Source organism: Mustelus asterias, chromosome 10, assembly GCF_964213995.1.
Source record: "Mustelus asterias chromosome 10, sMusAst1.hap1.1, whole genome shotgun sequence".
In the NCBI taxonomy this organism is placed as follows: Eukaryota; Metazoa; Chordata; class Chondrichthyes; order Carcharhiniformes; family Triakidae; genus Mustelus; species Mustelus asterias.
The window spans coordinates 82526166-82551643 of record NC_135810.1 but is presented as its reverse complement, the minus strand read 5'-3'; the positions used below and the strand labels follow the sequence as shown (position 1 = coordinate 82551643).

Below are 25478 nucleotides of genomic sequence, written 5' to 3'. Positions count from 1 at the left end.
CACTTGAAAACCAATCAGCAATCTGTTCCTATACAGTAAAAGTTGTTGTTTTCCCCTTATACTGGCATTCTTGCGATGTATCCTGATTAAGTATACGACGAAAAACTTTAACATGTCTCTTTTTTTAGCACATTAATCAGTACTAATGAAGTACTGATTGCGTACATAGTATTTCAGGGGCATGTAAGTGTCTGGAATACACTACAGGTGCTTACCAGATAAATTATATAACTACATCTTGGTTAGATTCTTTTAGGGGCCTTCATGACCAAAACAGTAGTGAGATCTAGGGATCCAGTAGCGAAGTCTTATCTCTATATGTTGGGTTATTACAATATATAACATGATTCTACTGTCTTTGGTAGGTTAGTTGAATATACATTATAACAGACCACACCTAAGATTGCAAACCAGCAATTTATTTCATGTAGGACAAACCTAGTGTAATTTTCATAATGTATTATTAAATGCAGTTGGCGCTGAGCCAGAACTGCTATACAATTTGCAACAGTGCCGCATGCCCCAAATCTCATATTATTGATGTCCATATTTTTGACATCTTATAACACTGAAAGAAAATCAGTGTTGCACTGAAAGCAAATGAATGTTGCAACATGGGCTGCTTAGTATTTATCTCAAATAGTGCATTTAAGTACTTGCATTATTGAAATTCTGCTTCAATTGAAAGAATCTGTGCCATGTGATAGAGAAAGTCTATTATTCCCTACTTTGACACATTATTGTACAGACTAACATTGTGAAGTATGTTCAAAGTCACTCCAGAATTTATATTAATTGGCTTCAGCAGATGTAAATCAAACTAATTGCATAAAGTAGTGTAGTAGCATAGCAATAGTGTGCGAGAAATTTCAGCAATGCAGTATTTCACATATTACTCATTTTAAACCTCTATACCCTTGAATAGAAATAATTATAAGTAAAGGATAAATTAAGTGATGTATGGTATTATTTATGTACAACGAATAGCTGACCCAACAGATAAGAGAGGCAATATTTGTAGAGTACTATCTAGAATGTAAGAATGTCCTTGATGGTTACATCAAAACAGAATTGATCAAATTAAGAACTAAGAGAGGCAATGGCACAATTCTCTGTGCAAAACAAGCCACTAAACATTAGAAATACCATAAAGAAGAAAACCTTCAGACAGTCCAGTGGGTGATACATAGGAAAACTAGGATAATAATTGTGGGTAATTTTACCTATCCCAAAATAAACTGGGAATGCATATTTAAAACCAACTAAAACAAATGTGTATGCAGATAATCTAAGTTTAAAATGTTTTTACAGTGGTCATTATTGTACTCTTTGCATATCTGTCTATTGCATAATATCTCTGCTGTTTAGCATGCTGTAATCTTGAGTCGTAGCTTCAACAAACTGGCACCTCATATTTAGATATGGCTGGTGCTGCTGCTAGCGCTCCTTATTTAACCAGCGTTGATTCTCTGGCTTGATGATAATGGTAGAGTGAGAGATGTGCCAAACCATGAGGTTACAGATTGTGGTGGAATTCTGTCACAGCTGATGATCCACAGTGCCCCATGGATGTCCAGTTTTGAACTGCTAGATTTGTTCTGAATTTATCCCGTTTAGCACTGTGGTGAGCCACTGAATGATGCAGGGTATGTTTGCTGTGAAGATGAGAGTTTATCTCCACAAGAACTGTGCAGTGGTAATTCTTACCAATGCTATCATGGACACGTGTCAGGTAGATTGGTGGGTACAAAGTCAAGTAGGTCTTTTCCTCTTGTTGGTTCTCTCACCGCATGACGCAAACCTAGTCTGGCATATTTCAGGACTTGGTCAGCTAGGCTGGTAGTAGTGCTATCAAACTACTCTTGGTGATGGACCCCCACCCCCTCAGGGCCATCTGTCATTAGTTCTTTAGTTTTGCTTTCACAAAATGACCCTTGTTCTGCTATCTTAACTTTATGCCATATCAGCACCTTCTTTAGTCTTTAACATGACCCTTAACACTCCCTTTGTCTTGTTCTCATGACATCTTTGTCAAATCTCTCCTAGCTCTCACCCGCTCCATCTCTTTTAAACAGTATAACAATTTCCTCTGATGTTATTTTGATAATTTAAGTGTTATAGACTACCAGAACTTGTGGAATAGCTTATACACTGGATATTTTAATTAATACACTTTAATTTTGTTATTTAAGGAACTGGCATCCAAACTTAAGGCTCAATTGGAAGAAGCTCATAAATTGAAAAGTCAAGGACAAAAATCTATTGCAGCAACTTCGACAGCACCAAAGAGGACAGACAGTGCGGTAAGACCACATCTAATTTAGGAAGCTCTAATATCCTCAGTGTATCTAACAATGTAGAAACTTTAGCTATAATATTTTGTCATTGTAAATTAATCTTTTGAAAAATTGAGTAAGATCAATGCGGCACATCTTTGGGGTTCAATAATGTTGGAAGTATATCCCTTCCCAACAAAAAAACTGTCCCATTGAATTTTACTGGACTTTGTTTCTACTTTTTAGGCAAATGATTAAAATGATAAATATAGAATTCAGTCTTAATAGTTGATGGAACTAAATTGATTTGTAGCTTATAAAGTGTCCGCTATGACCAAAGTTTTCTGTATATCATCTCCACAGTTTGAACATTTATGCTGTATGTTATCTATTCTAATGTATTAGCACCAAACAACCCTTCCTGTCCAAATTTAATTTTGAAGTTTTCATCCATATTTTGAAATCCATTTTTGCTTCTTGGTCTCATTTTAAGTTTTAATTAATAATGAGATGTTTCTCAATCTGTTGAATCAAGTCCTAATAATAATGCTGTCTTAATTCCCTAACTGTGCCCATCATCTTCTCCAAGGATATGGGTGCAGCATACCTTTATCAGAAAGATACTTGGGCTAAAAGGGTTATATTATGAGGCATGGTTTCATAAAGTAAGCTTGTGTCCCTTACAGAGAGAAGATTACGAAGTGATCTAATTGAGGTGCTTAAGATGAATAAAGGAGATGCTAGGTTAAATAGAAACTTTTCTCTGGTGAGCGAGTCCAAAACGAGGAGGGCATAACCTTAAAATTAGAAGCAAGCAGTTTCTGCTTCACAGAAAGTTTTGCCAGTAATTCTACTTCTGACCTTTCCTCATGGATATGTTTCCATACAAAGTGGAGATTCCTTTATGTAGCTGACACTTTTCAGTGCAGCATGTGTGGAAGTTTGTACCACAGAAGGCTTTGGAGACCAAGTCACTAAAATGTTTAAGAAGGAAATAGACTTATAGGGCAGAATTTTCTGGCCCTTCCCACCAGCAGGATGTTCTGGTCCAGCCAAAGGTGACCCCCACAGCAGCTTCCCTGGCAGCAGGATAGGCGAGCCACACAAAATGCCATAAGTTAGGTGGGACCAGAAGATTCTGCCGGCAGCCAATGGTGAGCTGCCTCCACTGTCGGGAAACACCGTTGGGGAGCAGGCGTGGGGGTGGGGGCAGTGCGTGCTGAATGTGGCATTGAGATAGAGTATCATCCATGATTATATTGAATGGCGGAACGGGTTCGAAGGGTCGAATTATGAACTCCTGCTTCTATTTTATGTTTCTATCTTTCAGTACTTGGTCGGGTGCTATTCATCACTGCCTGCATTAATTTAAGTTGTTCACTATTTATTTTGAAGTAATTGCATGAAATGATCTTAGTTGAGACGTGGAACCATTAACTTTTAAGATTCAAAGATCAGATTTTCAGGATAAATGCTTTATTCTTTTAAAAAACTGGCTTCTTTTATGACAATGATTGAGCATGGGATGGAAAGTACTGGTGTAATCTGCCAAATTAGAAATTGGCACAAGGCATTTTTTGCTGTGGAAAAAAGCTTCATGAGTGGAAATGATTGAAAGGGTGCAGAGGAGATTTACAAGGACGTTGTCTGGATTGAGTGGCATGCCTTATGAGGATAGGCTGAGGGAGCTCGGTCTTTTCTCCTTGGAGAGACGTAGGATGAGAGGTGACCTAATAGAGGTATATAAGATGTTGAGAGGCATAGATCGGGTGGACTCTCGGAGGCTTTTTCCCAGGGTGGAAATGGCTGCTACGAGAGGACACAGGTTTAAGGTGCCGGGGGAAGTTTTTCACACAGAGGGTGGTGGGCGAGTGGAATCGGCTGCCGTCAGTGGTGGTGGAGGCAAACTCAATAGGGACTTTTAAGAGACTCCTGGATGAGTACATGGGACTTAATAGGATGGAGGGTTATAGGTAGGTCTAGAAGGTAGGGATATTTTCGGCACAACTTGTGGGGCCGAAGGGCCTGTTTGTGCTGTAGTTTTTCTATGAGTGTATTTCTGTATTTCTATTATTATTTCACTGCAATCTAAAACAAATATTACCTCTTAAATATGTTAAGCTAATTAAATAGAAAATCTTCATTTCAACTTTAATCTTGTAATTGATTCAGGTGCAGAGGACTTAATAGTTTTTAATCAGTGTAACGTGTTATCTACCTATAACGCAACATAATAATGTGTAAAATATAACTTTGGTTATTTTACATTGAGTTCGAAACCGCAAAAAGGTACAGCTATATACATTATGAGTGACTTGTACTAGTGGCTATTGTACTCCAGCAAAATTATTAAAGTGAGCATCATACTTCTGACAACATCTGGGCTCTATTTTTAGTGGGTCCTTAGAACAGCTGCTGGAGACATGGAAAACATGGGCCTTTTCCTTATTAACTGTTGAACTGGTGGCATATAGATACAGCTGAAAGGATGTATCTTGTCATGGACATCACAGTAAAAGGTAATCTGCCTGTCTTCTGGGACCAATGTCTGTGTACATCAAGCAAAGGCTGTCCCACTGTTAAATTGATAGCTTTATGATCGAAAACTGAACAAGCTGCTTACCAGTTTCTTTCTCCACAAGTTTTTGTTTAGTGCTATTTTGTCAAAGTACAGGTACTTAAATTAAAGTTCTTGTAAACTATCCTCCAAATTTGATTTGGCAATGTTGTACCTGCCTTGCAATACTTATTTCTACTGATCAAAGCTGAAACTGTCTCGCAAGGACACCAAGGCATAACGAATTTCAAAGTTGAAAAGGGATACTTTTTGCAATTAATGTATAATGTATATAAGAGATTACGTCTTTCTTTAATCTAGTCAGATGAAAATCAGGAGGTGGTTCTTGTTCGAACTGATCAATCGGGGAGAGTGTGGCCTGTTGGTGCTTCAGCAGAATCCGCAATGCAAAAAGGAGGAAAAAAGAAAAAACAAATGGTAAATTCTACATAACTATGAATTTGATTAATAGTCATAATTTCAAGTTAACTCTGGTAACTGCTTCCAAGAACTTCACTTGGCTCTTAGCAGAAATGTCAAGATTCTACTTCAAATTAATTTCAGGACAACTTGTTTGTTTAAATTTTTTTTTAAATGGTATCGAATCCAAACACTGCTCAGCAAAGAAATTAAAAGATTAAGGTTAAAACTTGTGGCTATTCGTATAATGCAAAGTACTATCCGGATATCTGGTTTCCAACAAGTCCGGATTGTTGGAGACCAGATATGTGACTGAGATGCGATTCAGGACCCTGTGGATGTCCTGATTTGCTGAATCTGTGGGAATTGCACGGGAAGTTTAAACTTCAAATAGGCAATTTCCCTGCTCCCCAGGATCCTCTGCTAATGTCTCTCAATCTGAATCTGAAAGACGTGCTGGTTTGGTGCATTGGCCATGCTAAATTCTCCGAACAGGCGCCGGAGTGGAAATACTATAAAGAAGATGATCTCCAGACAGTCCAGAGTGACCACCACATCACTGCCCCTCCGACCCCCCCCCCCCGCCCCCAAGGACCCAATAGCTGCCCCCCCGACGTGTCCAGACCAGCCTGCATCCCCCACCCCCCCACCCCAATGGTCAGTCCTGATCACTGGCCTCCCTCCCTTTGTCACTGCCGAGTGCAGAGTAGTGGTGGGAGCCCCGCCTCCGTGGTACTGCCCTATGCCCGGTGAGCAGTGCCAAGGTGGCCCCTTGGGCATTATTGCCACTTTGCCCCTTGGGCAGTGCCAGGGGGCCAGGCTGGCACTGCTAAGCTGGCAATCCCCGGGGAACTCCACGTTACCCCCAACCTTCTGGTGGGGGGGGGGGAACCTCGATGGCCGCCCTTCACTCCAGCAGGATCAGGCTGCCAGCTCCCCACAAGTGGGAAGCTATTGCGAACCCTACTGGAGTGAAACACTCCGAGCGGGGGGGGGCGGCTAGTGGGCCCAGAGACTTCAGTCCCGGGCCCGCTAATGACATGGAAATCCTAATTTAAATAATTTATACAACTCTGCGCAACTTCTGGTGTGGAGCTGACGGCGCCGGAAATCCAGTGGCCGGAGACTCGCGGAAGCCGCGCCACCCAGCGGGAAGCATGCTAACGGCCTCCACTTGAGTCTTCAGACTAGGAGAATTGCCCCTCGTGTCTGCCTACACTCCATGGACTTCAGTGTTTTATGGAGGCAATTCACCACCACCTTCTTAAGGGCAATTGGGGATGGGCAACAAACGTTGAGTAATGAAGTTCTTTTTGGCAGTTATTTTGGCTTTTTGTTTATGTCCAGTTAATTTTAAATTAGGTTTCAGCTTAAAATACACCTGACTTTAATAGCAAAATATTATCTTTTCCCTTATCTTTTCCCGCACTGTTGAGAAAAGCATGCATGTTAGGGAACTTGGGGAAATAAATAGTGATGTCTTGAGGAGTGTTAGAATTTACTTAATTCTAAAAGGGCAGTTATGCAATAAAAGTGCTGTTTTTTTTCTCAATAATTCATGATTCACTCTGCTTGAAACTTGCAGCATTATAATATTACCATTAAATTATTTCTAAGGTTGACTGGCTTTTAGAAATTTTGTATTTTTGCACAGCTATAACAGTGTAATTGTTTTAGATTGAAACGCACCATGAGGGAGAACGGATTAGGTACTTCCAGGATGATGATAATTTGAGTCTGCAAGACTTGGTCAGACAAGAAAAGATGACTTCCGCAGAGGATCAGAATGAAAAATTCTCAAGACTGGCTTCTAAAGTAAGGAACTCTTTTGGCCATAGTATCTTACAAGAATATCCATCAATTTCAGTTACTAATGGAGTTTTGCCCCTTTATGCATTACTCAAACTCATATTCTGTTTATTTGCACTGTGCTATTTGCTTGCAAAGAGGAGTAACCTTAGTTAAGGGTGCAAGTGCAACTGCTTGGATTGCTGTTGCTGTTCCCCTGGTTGCTGTGGTGTTTTTGGTCTGCCTAGTTGTACAATTGATGGCACATTGCAATCCCGGAACCCGCTGTGAGCTGCATTATTTGTGGCAGCCTGCCTCCGGCTCTCTTCCTCCTCCTTGTACTTTGCATTCTTCTCCTACAAGCAGTGGAAATAATGGTCTTTGATTGAATGAAGGTAAACTATTCTCCTGATGGAACTGGTGCACTTGGTCAGAATGACTAAGATGGATGTGTCACATTGCATGTGAAGCAAGGTGATGGATGGATGCATGGAGAGATGAGGGAGCATAAAGGAAGTTAAGAATAGGTGCCACTGAAACTTAAGTGAGTGTGAGCGGTGATGCAATGAGGTGCACTTGGACAAGTCAGACTGAAGGATGGCGTAGATTGGCACCAATGGATGTAGGTGAATTAGAAATCGTATTCACTTTCCTGACCTGGTTAGGTTATTTAACCACTTGCATTGCATTGAATATCAGAAGCACAATGCTTCTGCTGTTTACCTACTCAGCCAGTTCCAACCACTCCTTCTTGCTAACAGCTATCGGTTTCCTGCTCCCACTGACCGCATCCGACTGTAATTTCAGAGAGCCATCATTAAATCCGTGTGCTGTATTTGTTCTTTTTTAACCCTTTGTTCATGGGACGTGGGTTTTGCTGTCGAGGCCAGTATTAATAGCCCATCCCTAATTGGCCTTGAGAGCAGTTAAGAGTCAATCACATTGTTGTGGGTCTACAGTCACATATAGGCCACACCAGGTAAGGATGGCAGATTTCCTTCCCTAAACCACAGCAGTGAACCAGATCTATTTTTACAACAATTAAAGATACACGGTCATCGATACTGAGACTGACTTTCAATTGCAGATTTTTAAATTTAATTAATTAAATTTATTAATTACTTGAGTTTAAACTCCACAAGCTGGAGTGATGGGATTTGAACCTGTGTCCCCAGAGCATTAGCCTGGGCCCCTGAATTACTTGTTAAGTGATACCACCACTAAGCCATCATCTTCCTTGTCTTTTTACACCCATCCTAAATAATTCCTTGCTCCTCCAAATTTCATTTCTGCATTGGCCCCTTGGTTGCTGAAATTCAGATCATTTACTGCAGTTTTGCATCTTGTCTGCTGCAGAGCTTGAAGATATGACACTTGGAAGTCTATCGGTCTGATTTTACTTCCAGGTTCTGTGCACACATTCCCCCTTTCTTCAAACTTGGAGATTGATTAAAGTTGCTTGATGCGTTTATTAGAAGTTCTGTTTGCATGCTGCTTAAAAATAAAGAACACACCAGTGCTAGCTAACACTAGTGGTTTATCTAACTCCATGTGAAAGCACAGTCACTATCTACCTTGTCCAAATGCTTAGACGGTCTTTCCTTTATTTTATAACTGTCTGCTGCCCAGCTGCTTTATGTCTTGTATTCTGATTTTTCGAAGTTTCTCGCACAGCACCCCCACAGGGCCAAAAGCACCAAGACATGAAGTGCCCTGCTGAATAAGGCATACCTAATAAATTGTCCATTGTTCGGATCTCTGAACTTATTATCTTGTATTGTAAATAGAATTATAATTCATCTGCCTACTAAACACCGAATTATGATAATATATAGTAATTTACATGCCTATATCTCCTATGTAGAGTTCAATTTGGAAGCTCAATCTTTTTACTTCAAGGTCAAGTCCACTTCATGAAACATGAGCCAAAAGATCCAGAACAATGGGGAAATAAATATTTTGCCTTTTGTCCATTCACTCAGTATCAAGAATTTCAAGATTGGGGATTTTGCCTCTGTAACGACCACTGACCCCAAAGTCAGAACACCAATCCATGGACCAGTGTGAATTTTCTTGTCTAAGGCCAAGCATCCATATTTCTTCTTTGCTTGAAATTTTCTTCTGAAGCTGTCTTTGATTTTGAGGTATGATCGGACCCTGGGTAGGACTGAACTGCCTCATTTCACTTAGTATCCTAAAAGTCAAGATGTGATCCGATTAGACTGGATAATTTCTCTTTCCTAAATATTGACCAGAGATATCATTAAATTTATAATAGAGTTCCTGTCATTGGGTACTGGATTCAATCACTGAATCTGTAGCATTGACTAAAATCTATTTAGTGAATCACTGCTAAACTGACTCATAAATATTATACCAAACTAAAAATGCTCCAAGGTTTAGAACCAACGATGGGTATTAAAAGATCCATGCCATATTTTGGCCAATGCTGAACTTTTAAAGGTTGGGTGCTTGTGAAATTTTGTGTCTTTTGCAAACTTAATCTAGGTCTTTACCCTCACTGCTTCTAAAATCCAATAAGAAGTTTAACAACACCAGGTTAAAGTCCAACAGGTTTATTTGGTAGCAAAAGCCACACAAGCTTTCGAGGCTCTGAGCCCCTTCTTCAGGTGAGTGGGAATTCTGTTCACAAACAGAACTTATAAAGACACAGATTCAATTTACATGAATAATGGTTGGAATGCGAATACTTACAACTAATCCAGTCTTTAAGAAACAAAACAATGGGAGTGGAGAGAGCATCAAGACAGGCTAAAAAGATGTGTATTGTCTCCAGACAAGACAGCCAGTGAAACTCTGCAGGTCCACGCAACTGTGGGAGTTACAAATAGTGTGACATAAATTCTGATTCTAGGATCGCATGATAAAGACTCTAAAATCCAATCCATTACTTATTGTTCTCTCCTCACATTACTCTGCTCAATGTGATTCCTTTTACTTTTGTGTTCCTGTGTGCAGATAAGTGGTTATGCAAGTTATTGATGTTGTTTACAAACTCCAGTCTCTACTTAAAGTTAACACATTTGCACCTCTGAGCTTTCTCAACGTGAAGCAGGTTTTTAGAGAGCGTGGAGAGACAGAAAGCGAGGAACATGAAACACACACCATTTGTGTGAAGAGACAGCTTTTTAACCATTATATTTATAACATACCGCTTTTCATCCTTGTTGCTGAATCGACGTTGAATTATGTTTATATATAATTGTGTATTCAGCCTACACAGCAGAGAGGAGATGGAAAGAAAATGGGTTGAAAGGGACATGTCTGCAAATAAAGCAAAGTTACAACATCAAAATTAAGAGTAAACTAGGAGCATTTGCAATGCTTGTATTGAATCCAGATGAATGAATTGTACTTGTGCATATTTTTCATACTCTTATCGACAGTCATGCTCTAACATTTTCAGTCCTATGGTATAGCAGTGTTGTGCAATAACTCGGGCTTTGTGATTGCTGTTTTCCTTGTTGCAAATGCTGATCAGTATACAGTCCACTAAATACGTGCTTCACAGATTTCTTAAAAGAATGTTGAGCCTCTGAGACAGCATTTAGCTTCATCACCCCTTGTTTCCTTCTTTATTGTTTGAACATAAATCTCATTAGAGCGCCCGACTGAGTAGTGTACTGATGGATTTGTTCAGTACTTTGTTGTGATGGAGATTGATTTCCCAAATAATTTCTGTTTTATATATTGATTTGCATTGTTGGTAAGTAATGTCAAATGTTTTTACTTGTGGGAAGCATTTTTCAATATTTTGTCTGAAGACAGACACATTGGCCGTGATTCTCCCATCCCGCTGCACTAATTTTTTAGCGCAGTGGGCCGGGAGATTCTCGCGTCGGCTGATTTGCGGGATTCGTGCGAGCGTTCGTGCCCCGCTTGCACCCAATTTCCGGCGGCGTCTGCTCTGTGCCGGAAATTGGCAGGGAGGCGCAAAGATGATTTACATGGTCGTTGTAATATAATTTAAATACGATTAGCGGGCCTGGGACTGACGTCTCCAGGCCTGCTAGCATCTCCCACCCTGCTGGAGCATTTCACTTCAGCGCGGTTTAGAGTAGCTCCCCACTAACGGGGAACTAGCGGTCTGACTCGTATGGAGTGAAGGGGGGGGGGGAGCAATTGGGGGCCCCCCTCCCAAGAGGGTTGGGTGATGTGTCCCTGGGCATTGGCACCCTGGCAGTTCCAGCTTATGCCCCCTGGCACTGTCCATCGGTATGGGTGCCAGGGGGCACAGGCTGGCACTGCCAGGGTGCTAAGGGTGCGGGGCCTATGGGGGGGCCTATTGATGGTGGGGCCTGATGGGGGTGATCGGGGAGGGGTGGGGGGGGGGGTAGAGGTCCTGTTGCCACTCGGCATAGGAATCGGTGGGGGAAGGAGGGAAGCCAGCGATTGGGGGGGGGGGCAGCCTGCTTGGGGGGAGGGGGGTCGGCACTGCGGGGAGTAGGGTGGGGGAGAATCAGTGGGGGGAGGGGCTGGAGATCTTGGCGGGCCCAGGACGGGATATTGGACACTTAGATTTTTGGGGGGAGAATTCCATCCATTCTCTTTCAGTTACCTTTTATAGGAGTTGTGTCTCCTGTAGTTGACTTCTTTGCTCATGGTTTTGCACCAACTGTTGCAATGTGAGACATTCTGAGAGTAAGAAGTTTAACAACACCAGGTTAAAGTCCAACAGGTTTATTTGGTAGCAAAAGCCACACAAGCTTTCGGAGCTGCAAGCCCCTTCTTCAGGTGAGTGGGAATTCTGTTCACAAACAGAGCATATAAAGACACAAACTCAATTTACATGAATAATGGTTGGAATGCGAATACTTACAACTAATCAAGTCTTTAAGAAACAAAACAGCATGAGTGGAGAGAGCATCAAGACAGGCTAAAAAGATGTGTATTGTCTCCAGACAAGACAGCCAGTGAAACTCTGTGGGGGTTACAAATAGTGGGACATGAACCCAATATCCCGGTTGAGGCCGTCCTCGTGTGTGCGGAACTTGGCTATCAGTTTCTGCTCAGCGACTCTGCGCCGTCGTGTGTCGCGAAGGCCGCCTTGGAGAACGCTTACCCGAATATCAGAGGCCGAATGCCCGTGACCGCTGAAGTGCTCCCCAACAGGAAGAGAACAGTCTTGCCTGGTGATTGTCGAGCGGTGTTCATTCATCCGTTGTCGCAGCGTCTGCATAGTTTCCCCAATGTACCATGCCTCGGGACATCCTTTCTTGCAGCGTATCAGGTAGACAACGTTGGCCGAGTTGCAAGAGTATGTACCGTGTACCTGGTGGATGGTGTTCTCACGTGAGATGATGGCATCTGTGTCGATGATCCGGTACGTCTTGCAGAGGTTGCTGTGGCAGGGTTGTGTGGTGTCATGGTCACTGTTCTCCTGAAGGCTGGGTAGTTTGCTGCGGACAATGGTCTGTTTGAGGTTGTGCGGTTGTTTGAAGGCAAGAAGTGGGGGTGTGGGGATGGCCTTGGCGAGATGTTCATCTTCATCAATGACATGTTGAAGGCTCCGGAGGAGATGCCGTAGCTTCTCCGCTCTGGGGAAGTACTGGACAACGAAGGGTACTCTGTCAATATCGACACAGACATTCTGAGAACCAGGAGATGAACCGAGGAAACTTGAGAGTAGTGGATTGATTAACAGGGAGATACCAGAGGTGGGAAGTGCTTTGATTCCACCAGCAATTAATAGTAACTCACTGAAATTGCACTGGTAACTAATAGAAATACTGGTAACACGCAAGATTTCTTTCATAACCAACAGTAATTCATCAACTCAGTCTACTGGCTGTAATAGATGTAACGCTCAACATGCTGCCACCAATGTGGCATTAACTCCTATAACTCCTTGATATTCGCCTTGAAATCATAGCCAGAAATCCCATTGCAGCACAAGATCTAGCCAGTCCCCAGTTGATTCTCACCTTCCAGAGATCCTCTGGTGACCAACTCCCAAGACTCGCTCTGATAGCTGGCTCCTGAAACAGGCCTGCCTCTAGTTGGGTTCCTGCGTCTGCCCTGGTTGCCAGTTCCAGCTACCCTGTTGTAGAGCAGTACCTCAGAACAATTGAATGCTACTATTGTTAGTCTCCGATGAGATGACTGTAAAATTTTTATTGACACAAAAACTGCCTACGGTTAGTTTGCTTACTGGAATGCATATACATATTGGGAGTAAATGTTGGGTTTCTGTTTTCTCTGCACCAAAATTTCCACGTTGTGAATGCACATTGAGTATTCAGGTGCGCCTGTCTGACATAAATTTTTGTCCACTAATATTAATTACGAATCTGGCTCCTGGCACACACATACAACTCTGCACATTGATGACTGAAGTAAAAAATATATACTCCTCAAGCTGTGAACCATTTATGAATCCTATACAGTCCAGTCTTAAAACTGATTTCAAAACAATACATCAGTCACATTAGATAAGACCTGCTGTAAGGTAAAATTCCATGCAGAAGCACACTAATCCATGGTCAGCTTGATAAATACGCTACATATCATGTGCATCCTGCTGGTACATTATGCAATTACTTTGCATGTATAAGAAATTTTCAGTCTCCATGTTCCTGAGCAAAATCAATGTGCATGAAAATTTGGTTGGGCTTGGGAGCAGGGGTGGGGGGAGTAAGTTCCTAAATAAAAATTTGGCTGGGATTGATGTTTATTGACAGATGATTTTGGCTGTGTTAGCTAAGAGCAGTTGTTACAATCTGGTTAGGGACCAGTAACTTTCTGTTTAAAGTAGATGAAGGAGAATAAACCCACTAGATTCCAAAGATGTGCATGGTAGGTGGATTGGTTGTGATAAAATTGCCCCTCGGTGTCCAAAGATGTGTAGGTTAGATGGATTAGTCATGGTAAATGTGTGGGGTTAAGGGGATGGGGTAGAGGAAGGGGGTCTGGGTGAGAGAGTCACTGTAGACTTGAGGGACCGAACGGTCTCCTTCTGCAGAGTAGGGATTCTATGATTCCACTGTTTTAAACAAACAAAATAAACTTTACTAAACAATGTTAGAAAAGTAAACCAATCTACGGTCTGACAATTTTCCAACTCTGCTTGCCTCGGATGCAAATCCCATTGTAGCCTTTCTCGCTGGGGAGATCGCCGAATGAGATCTTCCTTGCCTCCTGCCAGTGACGTGATTGGGTGTGAACCTGATTACAATGAATTGAATAGATTCAAATATGTCTAAACAGCATAATGGCTTACCTTCTGGGGGAGTGTATATTCTTCTTTCTCCCCGCCCCCCCACACACACACACGTCCACTGGTTTCCAAAAAAGCAAAAGTGAGTATAGCCCCTGTTGGTGAGGGACATGGCTGGGCAGTGTCCTGCCTCTCCAGGGTCTTCTAGGGAATCCCATTGTGGACTTCCCATGATGTTGAAAGGGCATTAGAGGGGGAGGGGTTTGTGTCTGCATTGTGACGATGGGGGTGAGAGGGTAGAGGTCTGCATCCCAGGATTGGGGGGGTGGGGAGGGGAGGGGGGAAAGGGGCTCTGATGCCGCAATGCTGGCAATGATGGGTAGGAAGTGCTTTAACTTCAATTTGTGATTGGGGTGACCTTTAAAAAGGATCCAGGCTTGCTGGCGTTTTTAGGCCCCTCAGGAATGATGGCGCAAATGGTCGATGCAACCAAAATATATTCCACGGATTTCTCACCAACCCACCCAGACATCAGTGACCACTATGAATCACAAAATCTCTTTAAAATTCTGTCTTCCTCATGAAGAATTGTGACTCTTAACTCTTCGAAGATCTAGCCTCTGAATTCCCTCAAAAGCTGCTACGTTTCAGACTGCCTCAGAAACTGCTCACTTCCCGATGGTTCAATCTGACACTGCCTTTCACAGAATTCACAAATACTTTCAATTCTTTCACAGATTGCTAGCTTCCCTAAACTGGCACTGTCCCTGGGTTTCTCCAAACTCCAGTCTCCTGGCTACACCCAGCTATAAATGGCTCTTAGGGCTCTCTGAGCTCTAACTGCCTGGCTTGGAACCAGTGACCTTCCACGCCTGTCTCTGCTCCCATGACTTTGCTGAGCTCTAATTGCCTGGAGCCTTCTAACAGCTTCCAGGGCTTCTGTGTGAACTGCAAAGCACAGGAGGCCCAAACTACAACCAATCCTCTCAGCCAACACACAGATAAATTAAAACCAGAGAACCTTACTAAGCTCCACCCATCTCTATGATGACATAGTTTGCTGGTGTTTATCCTCAAACCCACCTCCAAGCCAATTAATCCACCTTTACAATTTCTCCTGCTAAATTAGCCCACCTACTGTTTAACAGCTCCATCTCTTCCTTTTTGAATCTGTTAAACAAACATGGATAATTTTTTTCTTTTGGAAATCTCTAAAACCCAACATTTTAGTTACCTTCGCAACAGGAGTTTTCCCAGAAATAAATGTTACCTTTACAATATTAACTGGAACTATGAACTAGATATTTGTCATGTGGTGATGATGGATTTAGCGACGTGGAACTCTTTGTGGAGCTTCTGCAACAATGTCAGCAGTTTAATATATCAATGTAATTTATAATGTAGGCTTCATTAAATATTTGGCTACACTGGGACAATAATTCAGAGTTACCTGAAGTACAGTTAACATTTGAAATGAGTACAATTTTTAGGTCCTAACAATAAGCTGATTGTAATATTTTAGCATGTATGCAGTCTGGAGTTTTAAAACCTGTATGTTGCACTGCATTTCAATACAATTCTCTTGATATTGTTTCCCAAATATGAGCAGTATTATTTATAGTCTTGTGTTTATGTATGAAGTTTCAAATTTAAGACTGGACATGAAATGTGATATTATTCTGCTTCTAAAGGCCCTTTCAAACATAGACATAACAGATTAAGGACAACACATGCTATTATATAGGAAGCCAGACTAGAAGTAGATTCTTGTACTAATTGTTTTTATAGTAAGGAAGTATGGAGTAGGAATAACCATGTCACACCTCAAGCATGCTTCATCGTTGAATAAGATCATGGCTGGACTTTCATTTTGTAATAAACATCCTCTTCCCCTGGATCCCACAAACGTCCATAAATCTGTAACACTCAATCTTGAATATACTTATCAACTGAGCATACACAGTCCTCTGGGTTAAAGAATTCCAAAGATTCACACCCCTTTGAGTGAAAAGTATCCTCTTCATTTAAGTCTGAAATGGCCTACATCCAATTCTGAGGCTATGATCTCTACTGCCACACTTTCAAATCAGAGAAAACAGTATTTCAACATCTAACCTGTCAAGATCACAAATAATTTTATGGATTTCAATGAGATCTCCATTTGGTCCTCTAAACTCCAGAGAATGTGAGCCTTTTCTACTCAATTTCTCTCACAGGACAGCCCTGTCATCCCAGGAATCAATCTCGTGAATCTCTGTTTGCACCCTCTGTAAGGCAAGCATATCCTTAAGTCAGGACATCAAAATGTACATGGTACTCCATCTCTATAATTATGAAATTGCAGCAAGACTCCCAAGCTCTTATATCTCAACTCTCTTGCAATAATGACTAACAGATCATTCACCTTCCTAATTGTTGTATGTCCGTACGTGTTCATTTTCTGTGATTCATGTACAAGACATATTATGAGGAGGAACTTCTTCTCCCAGAGGGTGGTGAATCTCTGGAATTCTCTGCCCACTAAGGTGGTGGAGGCTACCTCGCTGAATATGTTTAAAGCGCGGATGGATGGATTCCTGATCGGTAAGGGAATTAAGGGTTATGGGGATCAGGCGGGTAAGTGGTACTGATCCACGTCAGATCAGCCATGATCTTATACAAAGATAAGTGGAAAAGTGAATCGTGTGGAGGACGGAGAAGATCTGCAGAGAGATTTGGACAGGCTGAGTGAGTGGGCGAGGATATGGCAAATGGAGTATAACGTTGAGAAATGCGAGGTTATACACTTTGGAGGAAATAATAACAAATGGGATTACTATCTCAATGGAAACAAATTAAAACATGCTACCGTGCAAAGGGACCTGGGGGTCCTTGTGCATGAGACGCAAAAGCCCAGTCTGCAGGTACAACAGGTGATCAAGAAGGCAAATGGGATGTTGGCCTATATCGCGAGGGGGATAGAATATAAAAGCAGGGATGTCTTGATGCACCTGTACAGGGCATTGGTGAGGCCGCAGCTGGAATACTGTGTGCAGTATTGGTCCCCTTATATGAGGAAGGATATATTGGCATTGGAGGGAGTGCAGAGAAGGTTCACCAGGTTGATACCGGAGATGAGGGGTTTGGATTATGAGGAGAGGCTGAGGAGATTGGGTTTGTACTCGTTGGAGTTTAGAAGGATGAGGGGGGATCTTATGGAGACTTATAAGATAATGCGGGGGCTGGATAGGGTGGAGGCGGAGAGATTCTTTCCACTTAGTAAGGAAGTTAAAACTAGAGGACACAGCCTCAAAATAAAGGGGGGTCGGTTTAAGACAGAGTTGAGGAGGAACTTCTTCTCCCAGAGGGTGGTGAATCTCTGGAATTCTCTGCCCACTGAGGTGGTGGAGGCTACCTCGCTGAATATGTTTAAAGCGCGGATGGATGGATTCCTGATCGGTAAGGGAATTAAGGGTTATGGGGATCAGGCGGGTAAGTGGTACTGATCCACGTCAGATCAGCCATGATCTTATTGAATGGCGGGGCAGGCTCGAGGGGCTAGATGGCCTACTCCTGCTCCTATTTCTTATGTTCTTATGTTCTTAAGACCACCCAAATCACTAAACAAAGACTCTTAACCTATCACTGAATTTTAAACATTTAAAAAAATATTATTCTCCATAGTCTCTAGAGTGTCAAAGCACAAATGTAATTTATTATTGACCACTTTTACCTAAAATTATCTTTTAAGTGCAGTATGGGGTGAATTTGCGATTGTTCTGTCTTTTGATTCAAGTTTTAATGGTCCCCATCTGCACTTTATTGCCTATTTGGTTTGGGTCCCAATTCATCCCAAAGCTTCCTGAGACATAATTTCTTTACATAAATCATTGAGACTAAACTCTAAATCTTTTGTTTCGTATTTCCTTATGGATGATTCTTTTATTCAGCTATATTTGAAATGCACTAGCATTATCTGATTACTGAAATGATGTGCTGCAATGTTACAATCCACTCACTCTAGAACCTAGTGATGGAAAGGCACTCTTCAAAGAATAGATTATGGTGATGCAAGGCCATTGAAATTTAATTGGTCCGCAAGAATGCATAATCGTACCTAATTTCCTAGTTTAGCACTACTGCTGTCTTGCGAATTAATCCATAAACACAATTGATGCACGTACATAGGTGAAATTAACTTTTATGTTCAAGTATCTTCCCAGAGTTGGTAAATGCAGGAGAAAAGAGGCAAAATACTAATTGTTTCCATCAAATCAAATTTTCAGTTTTTGCATTAGAAGTAAAATTATACACAGGATATGTTTTAAAATGAAAGAGAACCTGAACCTTGCAAAAATACATTGAACTAATAGTCATATCTTCACTGGAGGGTGTGTTAATGAGTTAATTATGTGAAATGATTAATTTCAGTAGTTATTCTGTCTTAATTGTAATTTTGCTCATCTGTAGTCATTTCCTGGAGTGAAAAAACATCCTTGGTAAAATGCCAGAATGTTTGATGTTGGAGACTCACTGAAAGGTCAGTTGTAAGTGAGATTAATTAAATCATGCAAAAGAGTTTATTAGGTTCATTTCACAAATGAGACTGTGATGTTCTTGCAGCATCTTGGAGTTTCACTTTTCCATGGCATTAACCTGTTGCTGGAAATTGATTTCAAACACCTCCATTAGGTAACATTAAATAGTTGGTTTCATACACAATTCCTCACATGGTGATATTTCAGCATCTCCCATTTCATTCAGGGCATCAGATATTTTCACACAGGACTCAGAAGTTTATTACAAAATGAATTGACAAGGAGCAAACAACAATCTCCTATCCTTTCAGTCTGTTGGGAGATCCTTAATTAGGGAAAAACACATATTCCTCTATTTTTCCACGTCTTCCTGAATATATCAATCTTTCTAGCCTTAGGAATGCATATGTGTTGGCAAGCCACCAAAACTTCACCCAAGCCATTATATTTCATGCACAAGTCTGGATGGTGAATATTGATGGATTATTCAATCTTGGAGACCATCACAACCTGAGCCCAATTCAATTCCTTATGCTCTCTTCTCAGTGGTCACATTGATTTTTCAACAGTGGCCACTGGATTGCAATCTGTAACAGGAACCGTGTGATTTTATTTCCTTCTTTCCCCTATCAGATTGTTCCCTGAGACCTGTGGTAGTATCTAGCTGTGACGTAGATGAGGTGAACGACATATATCTTTAAATAACTCAATTTTTGAATCCATTTGAAAAGAATATTCATTATAAAACATAAATCTTAATAAAAGCACTTTTTTAGAACAGAGTTGAGAAAACTAAGATGAGGAATCTGGTGCAAGCTAGTTGTGATGCACTTGTTTGTACATGGCAAATCTGTTCATTATAAACAGTTGTCTAGGATAGTCTTTGAATTATATTTTGAAAGTGAAGGCAAGTAATTAGGATGTCATTTTGAAATAATTGAGCTGCTTTTCGTTTTTTACATCTACTGGTTATGTAAAATGCAGTTGGTTCCACTTCTTATCGTGCAGTTTCAGAGAACAATATTAGCATGTTAATTTATCTACGATAAGAAAGGGCACATATGCGTCCTCTGACTGAATACATCTCTTGAGCACCAACCATCTTGGAGCACTGATGCATTTTCACTTTTACCAAAACCAGTCTGCTGATTCGAAGAATGTGACTGATAGTGACAGAAATGAACCTCTTTTTAAGCTAACTGGAAAGTGTCACACCCCATTTTAGAAGTGGCTAAATATATTCTAAGGCATTTCTCATTGCATCGGGCAATTAATCGCCATGGTCCCATACATGGCAGCAGGTCCAGCCACATGGAGTTTTAGGAACTCCAGAATCCCACAGCTGAGCCTCCACAGGGGAATGGAGCAAGCATTACATCCTCTCTACCTACAGATGTTGTCCGTCTAAATCCATGGGCCTGAAAATCTGCAATAGCTCGAGCCCTAGCTGAAGGACAATGAGGCCAGCACTCCAACTAAAGGTTGGTTTCACTTTTTAGAAACAAAATCTGAAGGTAACATTTAAATGTGAATAAAATTTATTTTGTGAAGAGGAGAATGTAAAGAAACATATTGAGCGCAGGGTCCTCAGGCTACGAGGAAAGATAACTTTGCATCATTTAGATGAGGCCCAGGTGTCAAAATGTCATAACCCCCTCTCTGGAGCAGCGTAAGAATGCTAGCTACAACGCTGGCTACAATGACCGTGAGATAGGGGAAGCTGCTATTTATGTAAGTGAATAAATCTCAACTGTGGCTTTTAAATCAACTTAATCTTGGGCCTCCTGCCATTGTTTTGTTGTGTGATCAAGGACAAAAGTTGATCTAACTATTGTTCAGTTTTATTTAAACAATTATTTCTGACATTTTTAACTGCCCATTTGATCTTTTCTCTAGTTTCTCGAGAAGATGGATAGGGACTACTACACATTGGATGACATGTTTGTGTCAAAAGCAGCCAGAAAAAGCCAATCAGGCCAAGATGATGAAAGGCAACGGAATAAAGCTATTCATGAACACAAGAGGTTAGCTGGCCGCATGGAGAAATGCCAGTATTGCTTCGACAACCCAGAACTTCCAAAGCATCTTATCATTGCTATTGGTGTAAAGGTAAGGTAAATAAGTCTGAAAGTTACTGCTATAAGCCACTTTTCAGCGCAAGCTTATGGAGAAACAATTCCTTTATTGGGTTAGTCTAAAGTTGCCAATCATACTTCAAAGCCATGGGTGTGCGCTGAAGTATGAAAGGTACCGTGCAGACCATGTTTTGTGATAAATAGTGCATTTCCATGGCCATGCAAAAAATTTAAAGGGACCATGCACTGAAAAAATGTGCCTCGAGCAACAGCTAAACTTTAAAGGGAAGATTGGTTCACGACACTGCAGCGTTGTCCTGGAGTTGCCAGCAGTTGAAAGATTTATCTTGGTGACATTGCTGCAAGCAACTCAGGAGAATAACCATTGGGCATTTGAATTCATTTTTCTTTGAACATTTTTGTTTTATCAGTTATTAAAATGTTGGCGATAGAAAAAAAGTTATTTGACTGAGTCGGAACTTTCACCTCACCATTTGCTCCTTCAGAGAGCAAGCAGAGATGATGGGCTGAATGGCCTCCTTTTGAGCTGTACCTTTTGATGATTCTATCAGGCTAGTGAAGAGTCAGACATGAAGATGACTGTGTCTAACAACCAGTGGCGAGAACATTGATTTGGAGATGTTGGGAAGTCAAATGATGAAATGGAACATTTCTAATCAGATTTGACAGCCTCATGAGTGATGCTACAACTGGTGTTTAGGGCTTTACTTGTGACCCTTTCCCACACTCAAGTAAATCTTACGGTTCTTTGAGTCTTCCATAAAAGCATTATACACATGCAGATCATGGACTCTTACAAATGAACCATCAGCTGCTGTTGATTGTTTGACACAGTTTCCAATGGTTTTATTAACATTTCAGTAATCAAACATTACCCTTTTAGAATCTGGACACTTATCTGTGCTCAACGGGTGAAGTTAGATGAAAAACAGACAGTAGGTTCCTACTCTTACAGTGCACTTCCAGAGTTTGTGTTTCAGAATATTGTAAACTGAAAGATTGATGAGTAATTTTAGCCTTTTTATGCCAACGCTGGAGAAATTTTCTCTGTGAACTTGTTGAATTGAAATTGTGCGATTTAGTTATATCTAAGGAAGAGAATAGTGCAGATTTGTTGTAAGAATAACAGTACCATTATCAGTGCTCAAAATTATTAGGGAGTAAGTTGGATAGCAACTTCCACTTTCTGTATCTGAACAGTTAAATGTGGAAATCGGCAAGTTGCTGCCGGAGTTGCCGTACTCCTCCAGAACCCTTGCTCTAATAGAATCTCGCCAAAAGATTTATCATTCAAATAAATGAAGTGTGTAAAGTTGTGATAATTGTCCATTAGATACCCACTAAACACATCAAGAATAATGTAGAGCTTGCCATTCAAGTGTAAATGCATTTTTAATAGCATTTTAATCATCCTGCCATTGGAAATTTACTTTTTAAGTATAAAGTCTCATTCCTTCAGGTACTAAATATTTTGCAGGAGATTTTTAAAAATTAAAACATTTTATTGCCTTTTCTTTTTATTTCTTTAGCACTCTCAGCTCCATTTGTCTTTCCTTTTTCTATTTCACTTTCCGTTACATGATTTTAAATTAAATTAAGCGTTCCAATAGACAATTCTTGGTTTAGATCCGCATGCCTCTGTAAAGATTCTTTAATCTGATTGAACAAAGAACAAAGAACAATACAGCACAGGAACAGGCCCTTCGGCCCTCCAAGCCCGCGCCGCTCCCCGGTCCAGGATTGAATCCTGAATCCAGGATCCCCACCCAATTTTCCAGCCTATCTACATACCAATATCCTATCCACCGAGCTGTCCCTCACAGCTACGATGCTTTGTTCATTACAACCTATTAACTTACCCCCACCCCCCCATTCCAGACCATGTGATCTCCAGGGAGAGGCGAAAACCCAGAGTGAAAAACCCCAGGGCCAATATGGGGAAACAAAAATCTGGGAAATTCCTCTCCGACCCCCTGAGGCGATCGAAACGAGTCCAGGAGATCACAATGGCCCCGATCGGAAAATGCTTCCCAACCCTAGTCATTTCCACTTCCACGAACACCATATGAATCCCCTGCCCCCGAGACAGGTTCCCAACTATCCGCAGTCTCACTCTGTACTGGCACCAGCAAGATGATCGTAGAAGGAAGCCTTGAAACGAGAAACAAAGAACAATTAGCCCGCGCCGCTCCCTGGTCCGAACTAGATCACTCTTTTGTATCCCTCCATTCCCACTCCGTTCATATAGCTGTCTAGATAAGTCTTAAACGTTCCCAGTGTGTCCGCCTCCACCACCTTGCCCGGCAACACATTCCAGGCCCCCACGACCCTCTGTGTGAAATATGTCCTTCTGATATCTGTGTTAAACCTCCCCCCCTTCACCTTGAACCTATGACCCCTCGTGAACGTCACCACCGACCCGGGGAAAAGCTTCCCACCGTTCACCCTATCTATGCCTTTCATAATTTTATACACCTCTATTAAGTCTCCCCTCATCCTCCGTCTTTCCAAGGAGAACAACCCCAGTTTCCCCAATCTCTCCTCATAACCAAGCCCCTCCATACCAGGCAACATCCTGGTAAACCTCCTCTGTACTCTCTCCAAAGCCTCCACGTCCTTCTGGTAGTGTGGCGACCAGAACTGGACGCAGTATTCCAAATGCGGCCGAACCAACGTTCTATACATCTGCAACATCAGACCCCAACTTTTATACTCTATGCCCCGTCCTATAAAGGCAAGCATGCCATATGCCTTCTTCACCACCTTCTCCACCTGTGACGTCACCTTCAAAGATCTGTGGACTTGCACACCCAGGTCCCTCTGCGTCTCTACACCCTTTATGGTTCTTCCATTTATCGTGTAGCTCCTCCCTACATTATTCCCACCAAAATGCATCACTTCGCATTTATCAGGATTGAACTCCATCTGCCATTTCCTTGCCCAAATTTCCAGCCTATCTATATCCTTCTGTAGCCTCTGACAATGTTCCTCACTATCTGCAAGTCCTGCCAGTTTTGTGTCGTCCGCAAACTTACTGATCACCCCAGTTACTCCTTCTTCCAGATCATTTATATAAATCACAAACAGCAGAGGTCCCAATACAGAGCCCTGCGGTACACCACTAGTCACAGGCCTCCAGCCGGAAAAAGACCCTTCCACTACCACCCTCTGTCTTCTATGACCAAGCCAGTTCTCCACCCATCTAGCCACCTCCCCCTTTATCCCATGGGATCCAACCTTTTTCACTAGCCTACCATGAGGGACTTTGTCAAACGCTTTACTAAAGTCCATATAGACAACATCCACGGCCCTTCCTTCGTCAACCATTTTGGTCACTTCTTCAAAAAACACCACCAGGTTCGTGAGGCATGACCTCCCTCTCACAAAACCATGTTGACTATCGTTAATGAGTTTATTCCTTTCTAAATGCGCATACATCCTATCTTTAAGAATCTTCTCCAACAACTTCCCCACCACGGACGTCAAGCTCACCGGCCTATAATTACCCGGGTTATCCTTCCTACCCTTCTTAAATAACGGGACCACATTAGCTATCCTCCAATCCTCTGGGACCTCACCTGTGTCCAGTGACGAGACAAAGATTTGCGTCAGAGGCCCAACTATTTCACCTCTCGTCTCCCTGAGCAGCCTTGGATAGATTCCATCAGGCCCTGGGGATTTGTCAGTCTTTATATTCTCTAACAAACCTAACACTTCCTCCTTTGTAATGGAGATTTTCTCCAACGGTTCAACACTCCCCTCCGAGACACTCCCAGTCAACACATCCCTCTCCTTAGTGAATACCGACGCAAAGTATTCATTTAGGATCTCCCCTACCTCTTTGGGCTCCAAGCATAAGTCCCCACTTTTGTCCCTGAGAGGTCCGATTTTTTCCCTTACAACCCTTTTGTTCCTAACGTATGAATAAAATGCCTTGGGATTCTCCTTAATCCTGTCTGCCAAGAACATTTCGTGACCCCTTTTTGCTCTTCTAATTCCCCGTTTGAGTATTTTCCTACTTTCATTATACTCTTCCAGAGCTCCCTCCGTTTTTAGCTGCTTGGACCTAACATACGCCTCTCTTTTCCTTTTGACCAGTCCCTCAATTTCCCTGGTTATCCACGGTTCTCTAATCCTACCCTTCCTATCCTTCTTTTTTACAGGCACATGCTTGTCCTGTAGCCCTAACAACCATTCCTTAAAAGACTGCCACATACCAGATGTGGATTTACCCTCAAACAGCCTCTCCCAATCAAGAGCTGCCAATTTCTGCCTGATCCCAATAAAGTTAGCCTTCCCCCAATCCAACACCTTACCCTTGGGACACCACTCATCCTTTTCCATCACTATCCTAAAGCTAACAGAATTGTGGTCACTATTTGCCACATGTTCCCCGACCAAAACTTTGAAGACCTGACCGGGTTCATTCCCCAGCACCAGGTCCAGTATAGCCCCCTCTCTAGTTGGGCTGTCCACATATTGTTCCAACGAACCCTCCTGTACACATTTTACAAATGCCTCACCATCCAGAGTCCCTGCCCTCAGCGATTTCCAGTCTATACCAGGGAAATTGAAGTCTCCCACTACAACAACCCTATATTTCCTGCACCTATCCAGTATCTCCTGACATATCCATTCTTCCACTTC

General features: G+C 41.9%; 1 protein-coding gene across 1 annotated transcript in view; it reads left to right on the top strand.

The window, feature by feature from the left end:
- The window catches only part of cwf19l2 (CWF19 like cell cycle control factor 2), a 131043-nt gene that overhangs the window by 79757 nt on the left and 25808 nt on the right, over positions 1 to 25478 (top strand). Inside the window, exons 10-13 of the mRNA XM_078222041.1 lie at positions 2193 to 2303; positions 5155 to 5271; positions 6931 to 7068; positions 20632 to 20844. Coding sequence (XP_078078167.1) covers positions 2193 to 2303; positions 5155 to 5271; positions 6931 to 7068; positions 20632 to 20844 — 579 coding nt within the window. The remainder of the gene's footprint in view (positions 1 to 2192; positions 2304 to 5154; positions 5272 to 6930; positions 7069 to 20631; positions 20845 to 25478) is intronic.